The 27,146-nt window shown below is 35.5% G+C and overlaps 3 protein-coding genes across 3 annotated transcripts in view; 2 read left to right on the top strand and 1 right to left on the bottom strand.

Moving 5' to 3' along the window:
- LOC137657050 (glutamate receptor ionotropic, kainate 2-like) overlaps positions 1-27,146 on the bottom strand; it is a 229,407-nt gene that overhangs the window by 115,425 nt on the left and 86,836 nt on the right. The window lies entirely within an intron of this gene.
- On the top strand, positions 2,348-6,342 carry LOC137657778 (uncharacterized). Its single transcript, XM_068392286.1, has 5 exons — positions 2,348-2,944; positions 3,438-4,049; positions 4,163-4,747; positions 4,863-5,504; positions 6,000-6,342. The coding sequence occupies exons 1-5, from the start codon at positions 2,504-2,506 to the stop codon at positions 6,228-6,230; spliced, it is 2,511 nt and encodes an 836-aa protein (XP_068248387.1). The 5' UTR covers positions 2,348-2,503; the 3' UTR covers positions 6,231-6,342.
- Positions 23,645-27,146, top strand: part of LOC137657257 (serine-rich adhesin for platelets-like) — an 86,181-nt gene continuing 82,679 nt past the window's right edge. The window contains 4 exon segments of the mRNA XM_068391595.1: positions 23,645-24,070; positions 24,184-24,768; positions 24,883-25,524; positions 26,023-26,263. Coding sequence (XP_068247696.1) covers positions 23,735-24,070; positions 24,184-24,768; positions 24,883-25,524; positions 26,023-26,263 — 1,804 coding nt within the window. The 5' untranslated portion in view covers positions 23,645-23,734.

Below are 27,146 nucleotides of genomic sequence, written 5' to 3'. Positions count from 1 at the left end.
ATAGCTTCCTGCTTTTCCAACTAGAGATGTAGCTTAGCAAGTAGTAATAACAACAACAACAACAACAACAATAATAATAATAATAATAATAATAATAATAATAATAATAATAATAATAATAATGGTTTGTTTATTTGCACGTGCGCTACATCTCAGCTAAGTTTGGTATAATAGCAAATGGAGAGAATTTAAGATAAAACTTATTTTATTTATTCATTTAAACAACATACAAACATATGAAGGTTTTTATTACAGGTACAGTTTTCCGTCAATATTTATTTAATTCATATCATAGCTAACTATTCTTGACTTGTATGAAACCGTATTTTTCAAACTAATACAATCTAACTAATATGGGTCACATAGGAATATCATAGAGCCGTGACGTAAAAGGTAGCATATACAGTAGTGGTTCCCTACGTATAATTGCGTGAATGTTGCATAGAATATCCGGTATTGTACGACAGTAGTCGTACTTCGCTCCCTAGCCACGAGCACTATTCAACCATCCGTTGGTGTCCATATGAAGGCCCAAATTTCAAATTGTGACTCAAATTCCACAAATAAAACAAGAAATGAATGCACTGCCAAACCACAGGCGAGGTACACCGTCACCTTGGCCAGTGAGCCAAACCAGTTTTGGCAATAAGCCTACACCCTGATGACGTCACTGGTGTGACGTCGCGTGAAACAACCAATCGAACCCTAACATTTCATTAATGCTTAAGAGACTATTGAACTCTGGAGTCTAGAAGGTCACAGGATAATGAGAGAGAGAGAGAGAGAGAGAGAGAGAGAGAGAGAGAGAGAGAGAGAGAGAGAGATCGCTGCTTCCATTATGTAGACATATATATATTTAGAATCTAATCTTCTATGGCTGATGGGAGGCTGCTCAACATACCAAATGTCAATTTCATTATTATCTATATATTATGAAATCATGCGATAAAAACATGCAGGAAGTAAATAAACGCAAGTGATCTCATTCCTAGGTATCTTGTCCATTTTTAGGTTTTGCATTCGCCCACGCAAACAATTTGCATACACTTCGTTTCCTTTCCCCACTTCGTCTTTCTGGTGAATGTAACTTAAATGCTGATTCACGCTAATTTCTGTTCGCTGCATTGCTTATCAACCAAAATCAAATTATAGTTATCATACCTAAATACAAACGTAATTTTATCTGTATGTTAGAATAGAGAACATAGATATCAAAACCTTATCCATAACAGATAAATGATGCATAAACAAAACGAACAGGTCTTAACACAACCATTTATCTCAACATTTCGGCAGACGATAAAAAAAAAAAAAAAAAAAAAAAAGTAGTTTTGTCGAACTCGAAATATCTTTCCTTTTAAGCATAAGGACTTTCGAGCAAGAGGAATTTACATTTATTCTTTGGACCCGGACTCTCTCTCTCTCTCTCTCTCTCTCTCTCTCTCTCTCTCTCTCTCTCTCTCTCTCTCTCTCTCTCTCAGTAAACTTGAACAAATCAAATAACGATTTTGCAAGACAAACAAAGAGGTTCAAATCATCTCTGTCTTTCTTTTTTTTATCTTCAGTTTAGACCAAGGAATATATATATATATCTATTCAGGAAAAACAAATCGAGTTCGAAGAGAAGAGGTACGAATGGTAATGACACTAAGAGCAGAAAAGGCATTAACTGGTTTATACATATATAAACCAGTTACACACACACACACACAACACACACACACATATATATATATATATATATATATATATATATATATATATATATATATATTTATATATATACATATATATGAGAAGGTGTGTGTGCGTTAATAAAAACAGATTATAATGATCCTCCTATATTATTAATGATCTTCTCAATATAAACTCCATTATACATAATTCGGTATCAGGTGTCATTACTCATTTGACAACAAAAGAAAACATTCGACATTTAACTACATATATAAAAAAGATGAGTTCGTTCAGGTAGCCACTTTACTTCCTTAAAAGGAGAGCTGTAGTCAGAAGCTCTTTTTTACTTACACTGATGCGAACTTGATCAGCTAGAATTACATACAAACAAATATTTGATGCAATATTTATTGTTCTTCGTCTCAAGTTCAAATATCAAACATTTAGACAACCAAAGAAAAAATTCCTTTGTGGAAAAAACTCGAAAGATCTAGAACGATCTCCCTTCCTCTCAGACATCCCAAAATAGAGTACGAATGAAGATTACGTCAGAGTGACATCACCGGTGACGCCCTTGTCGTAGGAGGTAAGTAGTGCCGCGTGGGTGCCAAGGGCTGCTGTATATAAGCCAGCCAGAGTGCATCACCCGGCAGAACAGTTTAGACTGACTTCTTACCAACGAAAGACAATAACTCTTGATTCTTCCATTGAAGTGAATCTGTGATAACTACATAACTTTACAGACTTATATTATTTCTCTTTCATTCGATATTATTTTAGCAAAACAAGTTTTTAAATTACATTTCTCAAGTGAAAATAAAGAAAGATGGCTCCAACGCAACACCAGAGCAACCCAGCTTCTCGTCTCAGCAGCTGTGCTGCCGATTCTGTGCAGACGACTTCATCCTCCGACGTGAAAAGCAGCGTGAAAAGTTCGTCCTCCAGAGTGAGTAAAAGCAGCAGCAGCAACAGCTTTTCCTCAGAAAGCAGCAATAGAACGTCCTTAGAGGGAAGGACTTACACAATGGAGAGGCCGGGTCTGGAGGACTGCCTCATTCCCATTGCCACCAGAGGCCTCTTCTACAACGACTCCTTCTTCGCAGACGCCCGTAGGAACTTTGACCAAGCCGTGAAGGAGGTCGTGAGTCAATGGGGTCAGAGGTCAGCCGAAGAAAATGACCTCGATTCCTACAGGAAGATTCGAGAAGTAGATTCCAAAGAGAGCAATCAAGCCATTTCTGTATCCCAAGATGACTCTCATCATAAGGTAGGTCTCTCTCTCTCTCTCTCTCTCTCTCTCTCTCTCTCTCTCTCTCTCTCTCTCTCTCTCTCTCTCAAATGAGTTCGATGACAATTAATTCCGTTGGATTTAAGTAAAGGCATAAGATAAACTTCAACTTTGAATCTTTATAAACACTTATATTTACATTCCTTTGTAGATCATTTTTTTTACAATACTTGGTCATAGATAATTGTCTTCTATAAGCATCACTTGTCTTCTGTAAAGTCCACAACATTTTTTCAAATAATGGTACCTTCGATAAAAAGCAATAGTTCTGATACTAATATACAGTATTTGTAATTCTCCATTCAAGATTCATAAATACTGTGACTGAGAAATTACTTTAATTTGTTTATCAAAGGTAGTTTAACTATAAGTGGAAGGTTGTTCTCGTGCCACACTCAATTTTACTATAATTCTTCAGAGGAGAATCCTTAACACAAATGGTTTTGAAGGACTCGATTCCTTATCTCCTCAGGTTGTGTTGGACGTCAGAGACTTCATGAATGGAGATGTAAAGGTCAAAGTCCTGGACGAGAACGAACTAGTGGTTGAAGGATGCGTTGAGAAGGAGGAAGGAAACTCAATCTCCAAGAAAAGCTTCTGTCGTCGCTTCACATTCCCTGGTCTAGTCAAGGCTGATGCCGTGTCCTCAGCTATGTCCTCTGACGGTGTCCTAACAGTCAGTGTCCCAAAGAAAAACCAAAGAGACATTTCCCAAAAGAAGGTCAACTTCCAACTGCAGAACATAAATGAGGAAGCCACAAGCTCTAGCTCGACTGACACAACTGAAGAGAAGTTTCTCAAGTCAGACAGAAACAAAGATGCCAATCCAGAGAGTTTCTCACAGGACGACAAATCTGATATTCTGTTGTCCATCTCAGAGAAAGGATCATTCTTCCACGACTCCTTTTTCGACACTGCTCGAAGGGACTTTGAAAAATCTGTCGAGGAGGTTCTGAAAAAGTTTGGGAGAACGTCTGCAATTGACACAAGAGACAACATGACTGCCTACAGGAACCTCCGGAAGGAGAATCTACAGCAAGAAAATCAGGCCGTTTCTCTTACAGAAGATGACACTTTCCATAAGGTTCGTTCAGATTTTTATTTTGAGGTGAAAATAGTATTGGTATATCTTAAGCAACTAAATATTCAAATCTTTACGCACTTCCTTTCATAATATATATCTTTCTTATTTTCTAGGTTGTTCTAGACGTAAAAGACTTCACAAGTGGTGACGTTAGTGTGAAGGTTATTGATGAGAAGGTACTAAAGGTTGAAGGTAAAGTGGAAGAGAAAATCGAAGGGAAATCTTCGCAGAGGAGCTTTCAGCGATTATTCACTTTTCCAGGTCCAGTCAAGACTGAGGCCATTACTTCAGCAATGTCATCAGATGGAATTCTTACTATCAAGGTCCCAAAAGAAAAGGATCAAAGAGAAATGCGCTCAGCTGACTCATCTAGTTCTATTTCTTCCAATTCACATACAAATTCTCAGGATTTCACATTGACTAATAAAAAGACAGAAGAATCTATTTCCAACAAAACACTAAAGGATTATGCTGACTCATCATTTCTGCCAGTTTTTGAAAAAGGCCTCTTCTTTCATGACGACCACTTTGCATCACTTCGTCAATACTTTGAAAAGGCAGTACAGGAAGTTATGGAAAAACAGGGAGAAACATTGTCCAGGGCACACGATATGACCTCTTACAGAAGCTTGAGAGAGAAAGATATGAGAGAAGAGAATCAAGCAGTTTCTGTATCTGAAGATCACGAATGCCACAAGGTTAGTAGCTTGTAACTCTTCTGTTTATTTACTTCAAGTAACTGAAATTTTTTTTATCTTTTCAAATATATTCATAAAACCAAACGATATATTATAATCACACTTTTCTTTGCAGGTGGTGTTGGATGTCCATGATTTTAAAACTGAGGACTTAAAGATTAAAGTCATTGATGAAAATGAGTTGGTTGTCGAAGGAAAAGTAGAGAAGAAAGATGGAGGCTCTGTTTCTACCAAAAGTTTCCGCAGGAATTTCGTCTTTCCAGGACTGGTAAACTCTGAAGCTGTTTCATCTACAAAGTCTTCTGATGGTGTATTAATAATCACTATTCCAAAGAAACAAAAAGATATTAAATCGTCCGCAACTCCTCTATGTCTAGATAGGGAAACGGTCTCATCTGGGAACACATCGCATAGTTTATCAAACCACGCAAGTGCACTCATGTCCTCATCTCACTCCTCGAAACAAACAGGCACCTCTCAGTCAATTTCTGAAAATAGCCAAAAGTATAATCTGCACGGACACATTACTGAAGGCTTGAACATGACTGACAGTCTGTTTTCTCGAGATATGTCCAGTTCTCACGATGACTTCTTTGCAAAGGCTCACCAAGATTTTGAAGATGCTGCAAGTAGGGTTTTCAACCACTCCCCTGAGATGACCTTGTTACAGGAGAGGAACCTCTTCAAAGATACACATGATATAAACCTCTTGGAGGACCAACAAATGTCTCTGGTGGGGGATGACCATTCTCTAAAGGTAAGCTATATTCATTCCATTTTAAGTAATAATCTTCATAATTGCATTTAATCTTATTAAAACTCCATCTTAAACTTTTGAATCTCATAATATAAATTTATGTACAGTGAATTTTATTCCCTTGAGCCTAATAAGATGTAGTCTAAGTATAAGTACCATCTAATTTTACATTTCTGTAACTATTTACTATACAAAAATTAATTATTCTTAAAAAAAAAATAAAAAATTGTACATCAGTGAAAAGAAAACCAATTCAACTATATAATTTTTTCTCTAAATTATTAGCATTAATAGTATGCGTTTTGTTTACTAAGCATAGTCCCATGTTCATGAAACAAATGACCCCAAAGAACTGGTGGTTCTGTTTGTGTGGAGTTCTTTTTGTACAGGATACTGCTTTACTGCTATTAAAGGAGCATATCTTGTGGAAAATTTTCCCCTGATATATACCCAGTAAAGTCGACTATAAATAATTCTAGTCTTTCTGACCTTCAGGTCAAAATCGATGTCCGCGACTTTGTTGGCGGAGACCTCCAAGTAAAGGCTCTAGAGCAGAATGAGATCATGGTGGAGGGTGTGAAGGAAGTGAAGGACAAGGACGGAAGGTCTTCAAATAAGAGCTTCAGCCGTCGGGTCAAGTTACCAGCCGCCATCAGAGTGGACGCCATCACTTCCCTCCTCTCCAAGGAGGTAGAGCTGGTCGTCACCGCACCAAAGGAATCCTAACAATTCTTCTGTATCCGAACCTCGTCATAGCATTAGTGAGAATTAGATTCCAAAAGATTCTGTCTGTATTTCAAAACTCATCCTTTTAGGAGATTGAAAAAAAACAAAAAAAAAAAAACAAACAAAAATGTAATATTTTCATATTCGTTAAAACCGGAGATTCTATATTTTATGAAATGTCTATTTTGCTAATAAAACAAACATACATTATATGCAATTTCCTTCCTATTTCCACCTTCAAGGTAATAGAATATTATTCCTGATTATAAGGCAAAGAAACCTTTGTTCAATAAATCCCGTAAGTCGATTGAATACTAATGATGGATCAATCATCCTTCATCAAATGCTTACTAATACTAGCTGCAACTCTGGACGGATATTGTTTATGAGATCGGCATTGTCCTTCGTTGATGTCGCTCACTATCACGCAGCTCATTGTAATGCTGCCACATTTAAAATCATATCTACGAGGGCTACCTGATAGCTGTGTTTTTTCAATTGTAGAACAGGGAAACTATGGTAGGAACAGAGAAACTGTTTCACATCAATCCCTGAAATTTTCATTTGGATATGTGAATTATTCTAGGAACAATTTACTCCATTGCCATAAATAACCATTCAATCCATACCGAAATTAATGTTTGCTGTGGCTTTTCTATGGCAAATATCAAAATGAAAATTGATATGGACAAAGTAAATCTCCATCCCATAAATCCCTGAAAATTTCATCTAGATATGCAAAGTATTCTACGAGTAATTTAGGGCGTCGCCGAAAATCGGCCTCCCGCAAATATCGAAAAATGGCTACCGTGACTTTTTTTATGGCAATTATCAATACGAAAATTGGTATGAATGTAGTTCACATAACACTCATCAAACCCTGTGAAAATCATTTGGATATCTGTAAAACTCTAGGAGTAGTATGCTGCTCCTCATTGAATTTTTAGCTAAAAGTCGTCACTTACGAACAAAAGTGACAGCCAAGGCATGCCCAAGATCTACATATATCAGCATATATCGCTCGTTTTCGACAACGTCGTCATAACTCAAAAATAGCTATTTTTCAGGAGAGCCATTTTAATCAATTAAAACACTCATATTATGTTATGTCGTTAGGACATTTAGCACCTCTAGCGATCAATTTTTTAGCTACAATTATGACACTTTTGCCAAAAAAATCAGCATTTGAAGATGAATATGTCTATATGGATAACTCAAAATACATTTGTTTTTCTGAGTTACGACGTTGTTGTCGCAAGCGAGCGATATGAGGTCGGCCTGACAGCAGTACGATCTATGCCACTTCCTCGCATGACGTCATCAACGCCTTTGCCTTAATTTAAAGGAACCCTTGCGTATTTACCTTTTTTATTCACTCATTACCCATTTCTAATTAAAGGATTTTCTTAAAGGATATTCTTTCTCATGGAAATTTGATATATTGTTGTTTACTGTATCACTCTTCACTAATGTAGCATCGTTAGAGAAAACATGACACTAAATAATTTCAGTTCATTACTCGTATAGAAGTATGAATAAGGTATTATTTAGTGTCATAAATTATTTCTCAATTTATTTACGATGTTTCTATATGACAATTTTCATATATTTCCGTTTTATACTTCTGTAATCTCTTGATTTTTTATTGAAATTATTCTATTTTTTTTATTTTTAAATGCACAATATAACCTCATCTCGTCATAAAGAGTTTTTATGCAATGATTCCCTACTCTGAAGTTTTCACCATGGACAGCGAAAAAGATTTCTCTCATCTTGCTTAATTGGGAAAAGAAAAAATGTAAGGATACATAAAGACCATCTGTGTTCATTATATATACTCGTATCTAACATTTATCATTCGCAACAACACTGGACACTTGTTTTTAAGATCAGGTAGATTTTGAAGAGTCATTTTTTAACTATATAACCTGTATGCCTCAAAGATTCCTTTTCAGTATCAGAACTGAGTGTACTTGCAGGTGTTTCATTCTCTTTGTATGGTTCAGTTAGTTACCTCAAGAATTCAATCACATATTCATGATTCTTCATTGAATTCATTATACTCAAAATTTACGCAGAAAGCAAATCGAGTAGGTTTGTCGCCTTTCATGGATGAAGAATTCATAATATCAAACCATTCATCCATTAACGATATCAACTGAGCTGTTACTTTCCATTTATTATTCTTGAAAAGCAACTTTCCTTTCCTCCAAGAAAATTAAGAGCATTACCGCACCTTCTTGACCGCAACTGTGCAGGTTCCGACCCATGAACGTGTAGGTGAATCAAAATTACTTTATAAGTCAGTCCAGACTCCATAGTCTGTTTTGGATTTCATCACCATTTCTCTTATCGGATGATATGATATTCTATCTCCGTTTGGCAACATGTATCCAAAATCTATGAAGTTATTCCTGACCAACTTGAGTAAATGAGGAGCATCTGTAAAAAGGATTATCTGTCTCTGCACATAGATTCTGGGAGGACGTTTTCTTACACAAAGGGTCAATTACAAATTTTTTCCATAACCTACGATTTCAGGGCCCTAAATCATGCACTGGATAACCTGTATATTGCACCTCCTTTATCAAATAAATTATTTTCATATATATATATATATATATATATATATATATATATATATATATATATATATATATATACATATATTATATATATATATATATATATAATTTATATATATACTGTATGTATATATATATATATATATATATATATATATATGCGGATGTATATATATATATATATATATATATATATATATATATATATATATATATATATATATATGTGTGTGTGTGTGTATATACATAAATATATATACAGTACATATATATATATATATATATATATATATATATATATATATATATATATATATATATTTCTTCAAAAACTATTACTCAGATAGTTTGTAATCTAAGTTTGTTTCTGGAAATAAACCGTGACATCAAATATAATCTACATTCTTTACCAAGTTTATTTTCTTATACGTAATGTGCTTACCAATCAGTCAATAATTATCAATCGTAATGATAAAAATGATTTTTCTTTATTTTTTTTCACCATTTGGTCATTATAATTCTTTTCATTGCAACGCAATTGAGAATAATAAGTAACAAAAAAGTTACCCCCCATAAAGGAAAAAAGGCGGCATAGCATCTTATGCCAAAATTCTCTTACTTTTGGGATTTTCAATTTACAGCAAATGTGACTTCATATCATCCATGAAATCATTTGTTTGCAAAATGAACAGAACAAATCACATAATATTCAAGATTCATTTTATGAGCTGGACAACATGCTTGTTTCCAGCGCACTAAAAAATTATCATTTTTTGGAAAACAGAATTACTTGATGTTTGATCATTTTGTTTTCAGTTTTGTTTTAGAACACCCAAAGGCTGTACAGTTGTTGGTCATTTTCTTAGGAAAAGTAACTGATTAAAGATAATAAAACAATATCCCACTTACAATATAGTAAGTGGACCTTGAACTCTTGGACGCAATCCGTGAATATTGTTTACTGGATTAGTATGAAAACAATTAAGTACAACCCTTGGCATGGTTAGACTGACGTCACTGACAACGGCCTTTAAATTGTAATCTGCGCTGCGGCTGACTTCTTTCTTTAGACTTTGGCAGAAACAAAGCTTGTATTTGTCTGAATAATCCCTTAAAATATCATTTGAATATATTTAATGGCATAGGAGTTATTGACCCCGCCGCCGGAAATATCAGCTCCCCCCCCCCCCCCCGACCAAGCGATAATAATGAAAGGGAATGACTGGGCTATGGGTTGGGTGAGATTCGTTCGCGAAAATTTTGACTTTTCATATAAGGTGACTCACTTCGTTCGCGACAATAAATACCCGAATTTCTATTTTCTGTGGGCTGTGTTTAATCTAAAATTGTTATATACTGAAATCTGCTTGAACGTGATTCCAAGATGGCGACTGATCACCGAGTGTTTGAGTAATCGTTAAAATCCTCATATGAAAATAATGCTTGTCATTTCACGCAGTGCTTTTGTGTAAAAGAATGTAATCTTATTCTTCAAAAAACATCCTGTTTGAAGAATATCTCCGGAATGAGAATCTATTCTTACTTTGGGAGTAATCCCTTGACAGGAAATGAATCAAGTGGATTAGGGATTTCTCCTCAAATGCATTCGAGGAGACCTTCTGAAACTGTAGTCTGAATTTTGTAGGGAGAACAGCATCTGCTGAGGTCAAGAAAAGGATGTGGGTCTCGCAACAACGTTCCTAAAGACTGTAAATTCATAAATGAGTATGATATGGCTGAATCGATGAGGTATTGCCTACCCCATTCAATTGCGAAAAAGTCCTATGGTCAATTAGAATATATATATATATATATATATATGTATATATATGCGTGTGTATATATATATATATATATATATGTATACACATATATATATATATATATGTATATATATATATATGTATATATATGCGTGTGTATATATATATATATACATATATATATATGTATGTATATACATATATATATATATATATACATACTCTATATATATATATATATATACATATATATATATGTATGTATATATATAAATATATATATATATATATATATAGTATATCGATACATACATTTACTGTATATGCATATTTATATACATTTATCTATATATATGAATATATATATATATATATATATAGATACACACACATATATATGTATATATATACTGCATAAATATATATATATGTATATATATATACAGATATATATATGTATATATATATATATATATACAGATATATATATGTATATATATATACAGATATATATATATATATATACATATACATATATATATATACATATACATATATATATATATATATATGCATACACACACACACACACACATATATATATATATATATATGTGTGTGTGTGTGTGCGTGTGTGTGTGGGTAGAAATTACAAACGCTGACACGTGATGAACATAAAATATGTATTATATAGCCATGAAATGAAAAATGAAAAGACTTGATGTCCATTAGGGACATCGACGGACTCACGGTAAGAATCCATAATCTAAAAGAGATGGTATTTATACAGGAAAAGGGGATCCCTAAAATGTCAGTTTCTCGATAATTCCGGATAAGTCAGCTTCTAGGTAAGAGGATAATACCGGATTAAATTAAAAGAGACTAGGGATTAGATTTGAATTCTAGACTTTTGATACACCGTATCTTTCTTCCAAGTTAATGCAGCTAATAAAAAAGGGTTCAACAGCATTCCTTTGGGTATAATGAATTACATGGATTATTTTACTGGTCTTTGACCAGCCAACAGTATAAGTACAGCATATCCTAACTTGTGGCTAAATTCTAACTCCAGTTTAGCCGTGTACTGCCTTATACTATGCCCGACTGCAAAAAAAAAAAAAAAAAAAAAAAAGAAAAAAAAAAAAGGGGGGGGGGGGGTGTCAAATCTGGCCATTGGGAGGAATGTGCTTGACTGTGAATGCACTGGCAACCCCAAGGTCAAGGTACACCGAGGGCAAGCTAATTTTGGCAAGAAGCCTACACCCTGATGATGTTACTGTTGTGACGTCCTTTAAGGAACCACCACAAGTTCAATGAACTCCAGAAGATTCTAGCATCGTGGAGAGAGAGAGAGAGAGAGAGAGAGAGAGAGAGAACGAAAGAGAGAGAGAGAGAGTATTACTCAGTCACATTTATTCCTCAATTGAATGTTGAGAGGAATTTCATAATCGAAACTTTTAAGGCTGACCTCAATAACGAGTATCAATGTCATTATTTTTATATTATGAAATCATTAATCTTGGAGATGACGTCGTTCTAATATAAAGCTGGGTTTACGGAGAGTCGATGCCAGGCGCTAGTTTAGATTAAATTCGACAAAACAATGTTAGGGAAAGCCTTCATTGGCCTCTCTCAGTCCAGTAGAAGTCGAATACGAGTCAGGTTATAAGCAGAGGTGCTCCGTGTCAACATATAACGGCAAAACCGTCAGCCACTGTGCAGCCAAGGTCTATAGATATCCTTAATCTATAGAGCTTGTGTGCAGTTTTGGGTCACTGGGTTTGAATCACCAAGGCTGTGTGTGACATCACGCTCCTTAATCACACACGTGGTTAACCAAAACAATGCTTTAGTTTCATACCTGTGAAGGTAATGGCAAATAATAGGACTTGATATGTTCCCATATATCATTTTATTCACGCATTCATTCATCGGTGATAATGCCAAGTAAATGGGCTATTTGGCTATTCTAATACAAAGAAAAAACTAATAGCTCCAATACAAAATACTATCGTTCAAAAAAAAAAAAAAAAAAAAAAAAAACATACACAGACCAGTGGGTAGACATGCCTGTTGACTTTCCAACTTCCAGAAATGAATAAATTTGTCCTGTAAATCTACCTATGCTTTGTTTAATAGGCTAAAATGTCTTTAATCTGCCAAATAAGGATGATTATACTGTATAACAAAAGAAAGGGAGTTACCATTAAAAACATGTCTACCAAACACAAAAGTTTCGAAATTTAGATTTTGATCAAGAAAAGGATGCCATTTGGGAACAAACAGAAATAAAGATATCAAGTGCGTAATCAGGGTGACCAGGCGTCCCACATTTGACTGGATAGTCCTTTGTTTATGAAATTTGTCCCGTGTAACCGTATCGGCCTTTCCTAGGACGCCGAGCATTTTGTCCCGTATTTTCAATTTAAACAAGAAGAAAAAAAAAGAAAAGAAAAAACAATATACTCTTTATGATCTGAGTTCATCACATATGCTCAAACCAAACAACATCTCTTGAGAGCATTTGGAGCCAGTGCAAAATATGACAAATGAAAAATAACATGATAATAACGAAGAAAATCATTTCAAAAGGATTATGGAATGGTTTTCATCGTGTGTATCTTATTGTCTGCATTTAATTCAATATATTAAGGAAAGTCACTTTAGTTGTAATATCCTTCAAAGCTGCAAGACATTCCTGTTTCCAGTATTGTAATGCTTTAACACATGTAATAAACAAATGTTTGTAACAAAATATATAATGAACGCACTTCAAAAGAAAAGTCAATGAAGTCGGTTCTGGACAATCTGGACCCAGCTGAAAAGGACATCGGAAGCTCGCACAGCGTCAGTGCATGTGTAACTTCACTTAGGTGATGTTCCAATAACCAACTACCTTTACACTTAAGGTGTCCCCTATTTCAATTATCAAAATCTGGTCGCCCTGTCCGTAATTAAGGACTAAACGCTTTAAATACACTAGGGAATTATTGTGAAAAAAAATGTGTCAAATATCTTGAGTAAGAAAATAAGAATAAAGAAGTACCAAAGAATGATACTAAATGGATAGACTAAGCCAGCCTGACACTTGCACGAATTTCTGGCACGCATTGGCACGCATTTGTCATGACAATGCGTGCCACTTTTGTGGTACGCACTGGGAGGTTCCCGCACTGTTCACGACAAGTTCACGCATAGTTCACGCATAGTTCACGACAAGTTCATGACACGTTCACGACATGGCACGAATTGGCACGACGAGTTCACGACAAGTTCACGACACGTTCATGCATAGTTTTCGCACTTCCCGAATATATATATATATATATATATATATAATATATATATATATATATATACACATGCATAAAACCTTGTTGTGCCATCACTTTGCAACTAAGATCAGTTATGCAAGTAATTGGTCAGAATATTGGGTTTTGTAACTGTAATACCAGTACTGAATATATCAATAAAGCAACGCGCTTAAAAAAATCGTAAACATTCTCTCCTCTCTCTCTCCTCCTCTCTCTCTCTCTCTCTCTCTCTCAAGTATTACACCTGCTCATGAAGGGATTAAAGAACTTCTCTCCTCTTTAGTTATGCTATAAAATCAATTATTCTCTCTTTCCTCTCTCTCTCTCTCTCTCTCTCTCTCTCTCTCTCCCCGAGGGATAAAAAGATTTTCCTTCGGCACTACATAAACCTTCGGCTTAGTTCTAATGCATGAAATTGTTTCCTGAGCTTCTCTACAAATGAAAAAGGGAACCTTTAGTTTAATTGACAAATCAAATCCACCATGACCACCTCTATCAGACTCAACTGGAAAAAATACGAAGCCTTTATATCAGAACTTTTCCCTTTTCTCGTCTATCCTTTATCACAATTTGGGAGTTCTGTTCTTTTGAAAATATTTTCAAAAATTAAATACCCGTTTGAATTTTGTATATGTGAGTCACAATCGTTGTTGAAATAAGGAATAAACGATTAAATAAGGAAAGGGGAGAGGTAAAAGAATATATTGTCATTATACAGATTTTTTTCTTTGATGATTATGAGGAAGTAGGGATAAATCCAATGATTTAATTGCCACGCACTGGCAAGCATCCTCCCGCATCGTCCCGCACTGTTCACGACATGTTCACTCCAGTTCGCGCATTGTTCACGACTAGTTCACGCCAATTTTGTCGTGACAATGCGTGCCACAAATTTTGAACATTTCAAAATTCTCGCCACGACTGGCACGCATGCCACGCACCGTTCACGACACGTTCACTCCAGTTCCCGCATCGTTCACGCCAGTTCACGACAAAATGCGTGCCAATACGTGCCACAAATTCGTGCAAGTGTCAGGGTACCTTAAGTAGAGAGAGTTGCATCACCTTCCTAGTTATTTTCTTTTTATATATATAATTAGTACTAACGCGGAAGACTTTTTTTAATGCTGTAGTCTACATGAGAAAACTCTCATGGAGAGCAAACATGGTTTTTAAAAAGATTTGTTTTGAATAAAAAAAAGTCTTCTATTGAAATTTCTAACGATGTTGTTGCCCTTTTTTTAAGATATCATTATATTTTCAAATGAGATATCTTAATAATTCGATAAAATATAAGAAACGCCAAAAACAATCATGCAGGGAAGCACAGAATAAAAAAGTAGTGACTTCATAGAATATTTTCTAAGGGCAAAATACTGTTTTTATTTACATTCTTTTTTACACTTGAAATATAAAATTATCAAGAACATTCTCTTCGATAAAAAATACATTCTAATGTACGGTAGTTGATTCTCCCTTGACCATGATAGAGGTTATCCTCATTCAGACTTCCAGCAAAAACCAAGTGTAAACAGTTTTTTATCATTAACCTCGATTTATGTACAGTGTGATATATATATATATATATATACATATATATATATATATATATATATATATATATATTATATATATATCATAATCACCATCATCATCAGCTGTAGATAGTCCACTGCAGGATAAAGGCCCCAGATATATCATCCAACTCTTGTCTACTTACGGTCTTTCAGTGCCAGTCTATACCAGCAAATTTTCTTAGCATGTCAATACATCGTCTTCTTTTCCTTCGTATGCTTCGTTTGCAATATCTAGGGACCCATTCTGTCATTTTTAATGTCCATCTATTATCAATTGTTCTCGTTAAATGTCCTGCCAATATCCATTTCTTTAGTTTGCTTTCGAAACCATGTTGCTCTTTTTCTATTTCTGTGTTATTCCCATTATTATTCTTCCCAAAGCTCTTTGAGTTGTAACGAGCCTATGTTCTAAGGCTTTAGTAAGAATCCATATTTTTGAGGCATAAGTTTATGTTGGTAGGACTGTGATGGCTCCAAAAACATTTAATGAAAAGGAAGCTTCATATTTAATCTTATTTCTTGGAATAACTCTTATTTACTTGAAACCATTCAATCAATTAATTTCAAATCCTTAAGCCCCTTTTACTTTGTAAAACCTATTTAGTCTCTCGGGAGATTAAAGTTAACGTGGGGAATGGATACACTTGACCGTTTTCTTACTTTACTTAGGATTTGGTTTAAATTGTTTAACACTGCCGAGTACAAAGAAATACACGAAACTGTGGTTTAAACTCCCGTGGAGATTTTGATAAGATGTCTTGAATCAGGCAGACGAACATATGCTTCTTCACGAAGAATGGGCCAATTCAACGATCTTAGGCCCTTCGCAGAGAGTATGGCCAAACCAGGTGTATCGAAGGCCTTCGCATTGTTTCAGAGAGAGAGAGAGAGAGAGAGAGAGAGAGAGAGAGAGAGAGAGATCGACGTCCTTCGTTGTGTTAAGGGAGAAGTGTTTCCCTTTACTCGGCTGCTAATCGGTCCAGATGAACTTCATTCCGTACGTGGTATGGTATGCGGCAAACAGACATGCAGCAGAGTCCGTAGTCCACCCCATCAGCGGCCGGGTTAAATCCTGGGTCTAGGAGGACCTGTAGACAGTTAACCCTAGAAGAGGACAGCTCCCTGTGCGCAATGGGTTTGTATACGCTAATCTGGGAGTGTCAAGCTTGTCCTCAATGATCTCAATCACGTGACGGTTTCTTTGTTTCTCGGCCTTCTGATTCGCGTCCCTATGAGTCACTTATGACCAATACGTAGGTTCTGGAACAATGAGTGGGATGTTTTGGCTATTAATTCATAACACTCAGTGAAATTCTAACAACAATACGTGCCTGATGCTCGTTTACTTTCGTGTCTCTCTCTAATTCAATCTATTCCTTCTCAATTACATCTAAAATCATTGGTCTCTATTTCTTATTAATGAACAAAACTCATGAATAAATGTTTTACATACATGTATTAACTCATCTACATACGAAATCCACTAAAAATAAACGTTATTTGTCTGACAGGACGATCTGTTTAAATACTTTTCTTTTTAGAGAAAGTGGCATTATACTTTTCATAATCTCATTTTGTTTACCAAATGCTCTCCATCCCAGATTTATCCTTCTTTTAATTTCGGTCTCGTGTTCTGGGGAAACACCTATGTCTGTCCTAAGAAAGTATATTCACTAATAATCTCTAGAGGCTCGTCCATGGCCCTTATTTGTTGTCTCTCTGCTTTTTTTATTGAATGTTATATTTATTTTCAGTTTTGTATTTCTTACTTACTTGCTTACTCTTACTCCGGTGGTACTTAAGCCACATTTTGACCCATGACCGCTCGTGATAGGATTCTCCACTCATCTCTATCCTGTGCCTGATGCAACCATTCATTTGGGTTTCCCCCAGAGATTCTTACATCCTCCTCCAAGCATCTTCTCCAATCTTTTCTTGGCCGTCATACAGGTCTTCTAGCTACGTCAGCCAAGAATATCCTCTTTGGAGCTCTATCCTCATCCATAAAAGCCACGTGTCCTGCCCATTGGAGTCTTCTTGATCTAATTACATCAAATATATTTATTTGGTTTGCACTATTTCTCATTTCTCTATTATGCCGTCTTCTCCATCCATTTATTTCTTGGTCATAGATGGGCCTCTCTATTCTTCTCAATCCCATTCTCAAAAATTTTAGATTTTTTCTCTAATGTTTTTGTTAGAGACCATGTCTCGCATCCATATATCAAAACTGGTCTGATAACTGTGTTACATAATTCTATATTTCTGCTTTCTCTATTCAAATCTTCGATCATCTTTTGCACTTCCTCCCATGATTCAATAAACACAATTACGTCATCTGCAAATCCTTAGTTGTTAAGGTATTACCCATTAATATTAATTCCTACATTTTCCTAGTCTAAAATTTTTAAAATTCTTTTATACATGCTGTGAATTATTTAGGAGATGTGGTCTCCCTGTCTAACTCCTCCCTCAATTGAACTTTTTTTTTCACTATCTATATGTAGTTTTAGGACTGTCGTACTTCCTGTAAAGATATCTTCAAGTGTTTTAACTTGAGATTCACCTATTCCTTGTCTTTGAAGGACTTTCATTACTGCTGAAGTTTTGACAGAATCAGAAGCTTTCTCATAATCTATAAATGCCATACATAGTGGTTTGTCATATTATGTTGTTTTTTTCATATGGTTAATTATACTGATATGGCCAGTTGTTGGATACCCACCTTTAAAGCCTGCCTGCTTTCGGCCTAATATGATCTTTGTAAATATTTCATATATTGCGGAGAGTAAACTTATTGGGTTGTAATTTTTTTCAGGTCATTTGTCTCCCATTTAGTGAATTAGTAAAATAATAAAGATTTTCCAAGCTGCAAGTATGGATCATTCATGCAGACATTTTGTGTAAAGTTCACGGAGTTTTACTACTCTGAAATATCCTCCATCTATTATCAAATCAACTCTTAGGCCATGCGGATGGCTTTATCTTTTGAGGTGTGGTATTTCTCAAGCATTCAAGAAAAATTCTAGTAGAAAATTTGGTACATGTCCAAGATCAGACCAAGGTGTGTTGCTAAGTATGTTGTTTATCATTAAATATAGTTATTTAAAACTAATAAGAGGTTTCTATATCTATTTAATATAACAGGAATATTTGTATTATATTTCAGAATGCAAACATGGCAACCCGTTGAGATACTACCGCTAGAGAGTTATGGGGTCCTATGACTGGGATCCTTCTCGCTGGTCAGGGTTCATTTTCCCTTTGCCTACATGCACACCGAATAGTCTGGCCTATTCTTTACATATTCTCCTCTGTCCTCATACACTTGACAACACTGAGATTACAAAACAATTCTTCTTCACACAAGGGGTTAACTACTGCACTGTATTTGTTCATTGACTACTTTCCTCTTGGTTAAGGTAGAAAAGACTCTTTAGCTGTGGTGAGCAGCTCTTCTAGGAGAAGGACACTCCAAAATCAAACCATTATTCTCTAGTCTAGGGTAGTGCCATAGCCTCTATACCATGGTCTTCCACTGCCTTGAGTTAGAGTTCTCTTGCTTGAGAGTACATTCGGGCACACTATTCTATCTTATTTATCCTCATCTTGTTTCGTTAAAGTTTTTATAGTTCATATAGGAAATATTTTTCATGTTGTTACTGTTCTTAAAAAATATTTTATTTTTCTTTGTTCCCTTTCCTTAGTGGGCTACTTTCCCTGCTGGAGCCCCAGTGTTTATAGCATCCTGCTTTTCCAACTAGAGTTGTAGCTTAGCATGTAGTAATAATAATAACAACAACAAGAACAACAACAACAACAACAACAACAATAATAATAATAATAATAATAATAAATAATAATGATAATAATAGTTTGTTTATTTGCACCTGCTCTCCATATCAGCCAAGTTTGGTATAATAGCAAATGGAGAGAATTTAAGATAAAAATTATTTTATTTATTCATTTAAACAACATTACTTTTTCATACTATATACCCATGACATGTGGTTTGGCCTAGAAAACAAGCTTGTTGCATATGCAGATGATGCTACTCTCTTTGTATCAATTCCATCCCCTGAATGTAGATCTGGGGTTGGTGAATCCCTTAATAGAGATTTAGCTAAAATTGGTGCATGGTGCGAATTATGGGGTATGAAGTTGAATCCTAACAAAACTCAAAGTATGATTGTAAGTAGGTCAAGGACAGTGGCTCCTCAACATCCGGATCTCGGTATTGATAATGTTTCTTTAAATTTGTATGACTTTCAAAATTTTAGGTGTGATTCTCGACAGCAAATTTACTTTTGAGAAACACATTAGGTCTGTGTCTTCTTCAATTGCACAAAAAATTGGCTTATTGAGAAAGTCTTACAAGATTTTCGGTGATCAACAACAACAATAATAATAATAATAATAATAATAATAATAATAATAATAAATAATAATAATAATAATAATAGTTTATTTATTTGCACCTGCGCTCCATATCAGCCAAGTTTGGTATAATCTGAAGAAGTGTTTTAATTCTTTCATTCTACCTTGTTTTGAGTATTGTTCTCCTGTCTGGTGTTCAGCTACTGATTCTCATCTTAATTTGTTGGACAGAAACTTATGGTCTATTAAACTTCTCATTCCTGATCTAGATATTAATCTTTGGCACCGTCGTTCAATTAGTTCATTATGCATGTTGCATAAGATTTTTCATAACTCTGACCATCCTTTACATTCAGATCTCCCTTGACAATTCTATCCTGTTCGTAATACTAGGCAGGTAGTTAATTCTAATAGCCAGGCCTTCTCCATCATGAGGCTCAATACTACACAGTATTCTAGAAGTTTTATTCCAGCTGTTACCAAGTTGTGGAATGGTCTTCTTAATCGGGTAGTTGAATCAGTAGAACTTCAAAAGTTCAAAGAAGGAGCCAATGTTTTTATGTTGACCAGGCTGACATGAGTCTTTTTATTGTTTATATATGACATATCTGTTTTTGACATTGTTAATAGTTTATATAGGACATATCTGTTTTGACGCTGTTATTGTTAATTCATTCTCATCATTTATTTATTTCCTTATTTCCTTTCCTCACTGGGCTATTTTTCCCTGTTGGAGCCCTTGGGCTTATAGCATCATGCTTTTCCAACTAGGGCTGTAGCTTGGCTAATAATAATAATAATAATAATAATAATAATAATAATAATAATAATAATAATACGAACATATGTAGGTTTTTATTACAGGTACAGTTTTCCGTCAATATTTATTTAATTCATATCATAGAAAACTATTCTTGACTTGTATGAAACCGTATTTTTCAAACAAATATAATCTAACTAATATGGGTCACATATGAATATCATAAAGCCGTGACGTAAAAGGTAGCATTTTCAGTAGAGTGATACCCAACGTATAATTGCGTGAATGTCCTATAGAATATCCGTTATTGTACGACAGTAGTCGTAATTCGCAGCCACGAGCACTATTCAGCCATCTGTTGGTGTCCATGTGAAGGCCTAATTCCATATTGTGACTCAAATTCCACAAATAAAACAAGAAATGAATGCACTGCCAAACCGACAGGTGAGGTACACCGTCACCTTGGCCCGTGGGCAAACCAGTTTTGGCAAGAAGCCTACACCCTGATGACGTCACTATTGGGACGTTGCGTGAAACAACCACTCGAGCCCAAACATTTCATTAATGCTTAAGAGACTATTGAACTCTAGAAGGTCCCAGGATAATGGAGAGAGAGAGAGAGAGAGAGAGAGAGAGAGAGAGAGAGAAGAGAAAGAAAGAGAGAGAGAGGGAGAGAAAAAAAACATACATATCAAAACCTTATCCATAACAAATAGATGATTCATAAACAAAACGAACAGGTGTCAACACAACCATTTATGTCAACATTTTGGCAGACGAAGAAAAAAAAGGAAGTAGTTTTATCGAACTCGAAATATCTTTCCTTTTAAGCATAAGGACTTTTGAACAAGAGGAATTTACATTTATTCTTTGGACCCGGACTCTCTCTCTCTCTCTCTTCTCTCTCTCTCTCTCTCTCTCTCTCTCTCAGTAAACATGAACAAATCAAATAACGATTTTGCAAGACACACAAAGAGGTTCAAATCATCTCTGTCTGTCTCATTTTTATCTTCAGTTTAGACCAAGGTATATATATATATATATATATATATATTCAGTAAAAAAAGATCAAGTTGGAAGAAAAGAGGTACGAATGATAATGACACCAAGAGCAGAATAGGCATTAACTGGTTTATTACATATTTATATACACCAGTCATATATATATATATATACATATATATATTTGTATATATATATATATATATATATTTATATATATATATACATATGTATATATATATATATATATATTTATATATATACATATATATATATATATATGATTAGGTGTGTGTGCGTAAATAAAAAACAGATTATAATGATCCTCCTATAATATTAATGATCTTCTCAATATAAACTCCATTATGCATAATCCGGTATCAGGTGTCATCACTCATTTGACAACAAAAGAAAATATTCGTCATTTAACTACATATATAAAAAAGATGAGTTCGTCCAGGTAGCCACTTTACTTCCTTAAAAGGAGAACTGTAGTCAGAAGCTATTTATTACTTATACTGATGGGAAATTGATCAGCTAGAATTACATACAAACAAATATTTGTTGCAATATTTATTGTTCTTCGTCTCAAGTTCAAATATCAAATATTTAGAGAACCAAAGAAAAAATTCCTTTGCAGAAAAACTCGAAAGATCTAGAATGACATCACCGGTGACGCCCTTGCCGTAGGAGGTAAGTAGGGTCGCGTGGGTGCCAAGGGCTGCTGTATATAAGCCGGCCAGAGTGTGTCGCCCGGCAGAACAGTTTAGACTCTGACTTCTTAGCAACGAAAGCCAATAACTCTTGATCCTTCCATTGAAGTGAATCTGTGATAACTACATAACTTTACAGACTTATATTACTTCTCTTATATTCGATATACTTTTAGCAAAACGAGTTTTTCAATTACATTTCTCAAGTGAAAATAAAGAAAAGATGGCTCCAACACAACACCAGAGCAACCCAGCTTCTCGTCTCAGCAGCTGTGCTGCCGATTCTGTGCAGACGACTTCATCCTCCGACATGAAAAGCAGCGTGAAAAGTTCGTCCTCCAGAGTGAGTAAAAGCAGCAGCAGCAGCAGCTTTTCCTCAGAAAGCAGCAACAAAACGTCCTTAGAGGGAAGGACTTACACAATGGAGTGGCCGGGTCTGGAGGACTGCCTCATTCCCATTGCCACCAGAGGCCTCTTCTACAACGACTCCTTCTTCGCAGACGCCCGAAGGAACTTTGACCAAGCCGTGAAGGAGGTCGTGAGTCAATGGGGTCAGAGGTCAGCCGAAGAAAATGACCTCGATTCCTACAGGAAGATTCGAGAAGTAGATCCCAAAGAGAGCAATCAAGCCATTTCTGTATCCCAAGATGACTCATCATAAGGTAGGTCTCTCTCTCTCTCTCTCTCTCTCCTCTCTCTCTCTCTCTCTCTCTCTCAAATGAGTTCGATGACAATTAATTCTGTCGGATTTAAGTAGAGGCATAAGTTAAACTTCAACTTTGAATCTTTATAAACACTTATATTTACATTCCTTTGTAGATCATTTTTTACAATACTTGGTCATAGATAATTGTCTTCTATAAGCATCACTTGTCTTCTGTAAAGTCCACAACATTTTTTCAAATAATGGTACCTTCGATAAAAAGCAATAGTTCTCATACTAATACACAGTATTTGTATTTCTCCATCCAAGATTCATAAAAACTGTGACTGAGAAATTACTTTAATTTGTTTATCAAAGGTAGTTTAACTATAAGTGGAAGGTTGTTCTCGTGCCACACTCAATTTTACTATAATTCTTCAGAGGAGAATCCTTGACACAAATGGTATTTAAGGACTCGATTCCTTATCTCCTCAGGTTGTGTTGGACGTCAGAGACTTCATGAATGGAGATGTAAAGGTCAAAGTCCTAGACGAGAACGAACTAGTGGTTGAAGGATGCGTTGAGAAGGAGGAAGGAAACTCAATCTCCAAGAAGAGCTTCTGTCGTCGCTTCACATTCCCTGGTCTAGTCAAGGCTGATGCCGTGTCCTCAGCTATGTCCTCTGACGGTGTCCTAACAGTCAGTGTCCCAAAGAAAAACCAAAGAGACATTTCCCAAAAGAAGGTCAACCTTCCAACTGCAGAACATAAATGAGGAAGCCACAAGCTCTAGCTCGACTGACAAAACTGAAGAGAAGTTTCTCAAGCCAGACAGAAACAAAGATGCCACTCCAGAGTTTCTCACAGGACGACAAATCTGATATTCTGTTGTCCATCTCAGAGAAAGGATCATTCTTCCACGACTCCTTTTTCGACACTGCTCGAAGGGACTTTGAAAAATCTGTCGAGGAGGTTCTGAAAAAGTTTGGGAGAACGTCTGCAATTGACACAAGAGACAACATGGCTGCCTACAGGACCCTCCGGAAGGAGAATCTACAGCAAGAAAATCAGGCCGTTTCTCTTACAGAAGATGACACTTTCCATAAGGTTCGTTCAGATTTTTATTTTGAGGTGAAAATAGTATTGGTATATCTTAAGCAACAATATATTCAAATCTTTACGCACTTCCTTTCATAATATATATCTTTCTTATTTTCTAGGTTGTTCTAGACGTAAAAGACTTCACAACTGGTGACGTTAGTGTGAAGGTTATTGATGAGAAGGTACTAAAGGTTGAAGGTAAAGTGGAAGAGAAAATCGAAGGGAAATCTTCGCAGAGGAGCTTTCAGCGATTATTCACTTTTCCGGGTCCAGTCAAGACTAAGGCCATTACTTCAGCAATGTCATCAGATGGAATTCTTACTATCAAGGTCCCAAAAGAAAGGGATCAAAGAGAAATGCGCTCAGCTGACTCATCTAGTTCTATTTCTTCCAATTCACATACAAATTCTCAGGATTTCACATTGACTAATAAAAAGAGAGAAGAATCTATTTCCAACAAAACACTAAAGGATTATGCTGACTCATCATTTCTGCCAGTGTTTGAAAAAGGACTCTTCTTTCATGACGACCACTTTGCATCACTTCGTCAATACTTTGAAAAGGCAGTACAGGAAGTTATGGAAAAACAGGGAGAAACATTGTCCAGGGCACACGATATGACCTCTTACAGAAGCTTGAGAGAGAAAGATATGAGAGAAGAGAATCAAGCAGTTTCTGTATCTGAAGATCACGAATGCCACAAAGTTAGTAGCTTGTAACTCTTCTGTTTATTTACTTCAAGTAACTGACATTTTTTTTATCTTTTCAAAATATACATAAAACCAAACGATATATTATAATCACACTTTTCTTTGCAGGTGGTGTTGGATGTCCATGATTTTAAAACAGAGGACTTGAAGATTAAAGTCATTGATGAAAATGAGTTGGTTGTCGAAGGAAAGGTAGAGAAGAAAGATGGAGGTTCTGTTTCTACCAAAAGTTTCTGCAGGAATTTCGTCTTTCCAGGACTGGCAAACTCTGAAGCTGTTTCATCTTCAAAGTCTTCTGATGGTGTATTAATAATCACTATTCCAAAGAAACAGCAAGATATTAAATCGTCCACAACTCCTCGATCTCTAGATAGGGAAACGGTCTCATCTGGAAACACATCGCACAGTTTATCGAACCACGCAAGTGCACTCATGTCCTCATCTCACTCCTCGAAACAAACAGGCACCTCTCAGTCAATTTCTGAGAATAGCCAAAAGTATAATCTGCACGGACACATTACTGAAGGCTTGAACATGACTGACAGTCTGTTTTCTCGAGATATGTCCAGTTCTCACGATGACTTCTTTGCAAAGGCTCACCGAGATTTTGAAGATGCTGCAAGTAGGGTTTTCAACCACACCCCTGAGATGACCTTGTTACAGGAGAGGAACCTCTTCAAAGATACACATGATATAAACCTCTTGGAGGACCAACAAATGTCTCTGGTGGGGGATGACCATTCTCTAAAGGTAAGCTATATTCATTCCATTTTAAGTAATAATCTTCATAATTGCATTTAACCTTATTAAAGCTCCATCTTAAACTTTTGAATCTCATAATATAAATTTATGTACAGTGAATTTCATTCCCTTGAGCCTAATAAGATATATTCTAAGTATAAGTACCATCTAATTTTACATTTCTGTAACTATTTACTATACAAAAATTAATTATTCTTAAAAAAAAAAATTAAAAACTGTACATCAGTGAAAAGAAAATCAATTCAACTACATAATTCTTTTTTTCTAAATTGTCAGCGTTAATAGTATGCAATTTGCTTACTAAGCATAGTCCCATGTTCATGAAACAGATGATCCCAAAGAACTGTTGGTTCTGTTTGTGTGGAGTTCTTTTTGTACAGGATACTGCTTTATTGCTAATAAAGGAGCATATCTTGTGGAGCATTTCCTCCTGATATGTACCTAGTAAAGTCAACTAAAAATAATTCTAGTCTTTCTGACCTTCAGGTCAAAATCGATGTCCGCGACTTTGTTGGCGGAGACCTCCAAGTAAAGGCTCTAGAGCAGAACGAGATCCTGGTGGAGGGTGTGAAGGAAGTGAAGGACAAGGACGGAAGGTCTTCAAATAAGAGCTTCAGCCGTCGGGTCAAGTTACCAGCCGCCATCAGAGTGGACGCCATCACTTCCCTTCTCTCCAAGGAGGGAGAGCTGGTCGTCACCGCACCAAAGGAATCCTAACAATTCTTCTGTATCCGAACCTCGTCATAGCATTAGTGAGAATTAGATGCCAAAAACTTCTCCTTTTAGGAAATTGAAAAAAAAAAATGTCATATTTTCATATTCGTAAAAACCGGAGATTCTATATTTTATGAAGTGTCTATTTTGCTAATAAAAAAACCAACGTTACATGCATTTCCTTCCTAATTCCACCTTCAAGGTAATGGAATATTGTTTCTAATTATAAGGCAAAGAAACATTTGTTCAATAAATCCCGTAAGTCGGGTGAAGACTTATGATGAACCAATCATCCTTCATCAAATGCCTAATAATACTATTCTTTATGAGATCGGTATTGTCCTTTGTTGATGTCGCTCATTATCACGTAGTTCACTGTAATGTTGCTACATTCAACAGCATATTTAAGAAGGCTACATGGTAGTTGTGTCTTTTCAATTGTAGATATTACCATGAAATTTGGCAGGAACAGAGAAACTATGTTTCACATCAATCCCTGAAATTTTCATTTGGATATGTGAATTATTCTAGGAACAATTTACTCCACCACCAAACATAACCATTCAATCCATACCGAAATAAATATTTGCTGTGGCTTTTCTATGGCAGATATCAAAATGAAAATTGGTATGGGCAGAGTAAATCTCCACTCCATAAATCCCTGAGAATTTTATATAGATATGTGAAGTATTCTACGAGTAATTTACGGCGCCGCCGAAAATCTGTCTCCAGCGGATATCAAAAAATAGTTACTGTGACTTTTCTATGGCAAATATCAATAGGAAATTGGTATGAATGTAGTTCACATAACACCCATCAAACCCTCTTAACATCATTTGGATATCTGTAAAACTTTAGGAGTAGTTTGCGGCTCCTCACTGAATTTTTTCCTAAAA

The sequence above is a fragment of the Palaemon carinicauda genome, chromosome 18 (genome assembly GCF_036898095.1).
Source record: "Palaemon carinicauda isolate YSFRI2023 chromosome 18, ASM3689809v2, whole genome shotgun sequence".
NCBI lineage: Eukaryota > Metazoa > Arthropoda > Malacostraca > Decapoda > Palaemonidae > Palaemon > Palaemon carinicauda.
This window is presented reverse-complemented; position numbering and strand designations above follow the sequence as displayed.

Coding starts and splice junctions, on each gene's coding strand:
- LOC137657778 (XM_068392286.1), top strand. CDS start 2,504: ATGGCTCCAACGCAACACCAGAGCAACCCAGCTTCTCGTCTCAGCAGC. Junction 4,050..4,162: donor AAGATGACACTTTCCATAAG/GTTCGTTCAGAT, acceptor CTTATTTTCTAG/GTTGTTCTAGACGTAAAAGA. Junction 4,748..4,862: donor AAGATCACGAATGCCACAAG/GTTAGTAGCTTG, acceptor TTTTCTTTGCAG/GTGGTGTTGGATGTCCATGA.